The 353-nt window shown below is 40.8% G+C and overlaps 1 protein-coding gene across 1 annotated transcript in view; it reads right to left on the bottom strand.

Moving 5' to 3' along the window:
- LOC118339752 (multidrug resistance-associated protein 4-like) overlaps nt 1-353 on the bottom strand; it is a gene marked incomplete in the record, with an annotated part of 18,234 nt that overhangs the window by 2,773 nt on the left and 15,108 nt on the right. The window contains 1 exon segment of the mRNA XM_035677466.1: nt 11-116. Within this exon segment, the coding sequence (XP_035533359.1) occupies nt 11-116 (106 nt within the window).

Here is a 353-nt window from a genome sequence, read left to right as displayed (position 1 = left end):
GAGTACTCACCAGTATCCTGTCGCTGTCTATGATGGTGTTGAGGCGATGAGCGATGGTCAGCACTGTGCATTCTCTGAACTTCTCCCGTATAGTTTTCTGGATCAGTTCATCTGTCCTGCAGAGAGAGAGAGAGAGTTTACTATCTACTAGTAACATGAATAAAGTGTTCAAGAAAACATTTCTCAACATGCATTTTTTCTTAGTTACATTTAAAAGCGTCAATACAATTGGAAGGTCTAAAGCCATAATTTTAGCTGCAGTTTGTATCTAATCTAATCGAGGAAAAAAACTACACAGTACTACTACAGTCATGAGGTGAGTTGTGGGAGTCATACCTGGGGTCCACGTTGGC

The sequence above is a fragment of the Morone saxatilis genome, unplaced genomic scaffold (genome assembly GCF_004916995.1).
Source record: "Morone saxatilis isolate NCDOM2014 unplaced genomic scaffold, NCSU_SB_2.0 Contig6, whole genome shotgun sequence".
NCBI classification, from domain to species: domain Eukaryota; kingdom Metazoa; phylum Chordata; class Actinopteri; family Moronidae; genus Morone; species Morone saxatilis.
This window is presented reverse-complemented; position numbering and strand designations above follow the sequence as displayed.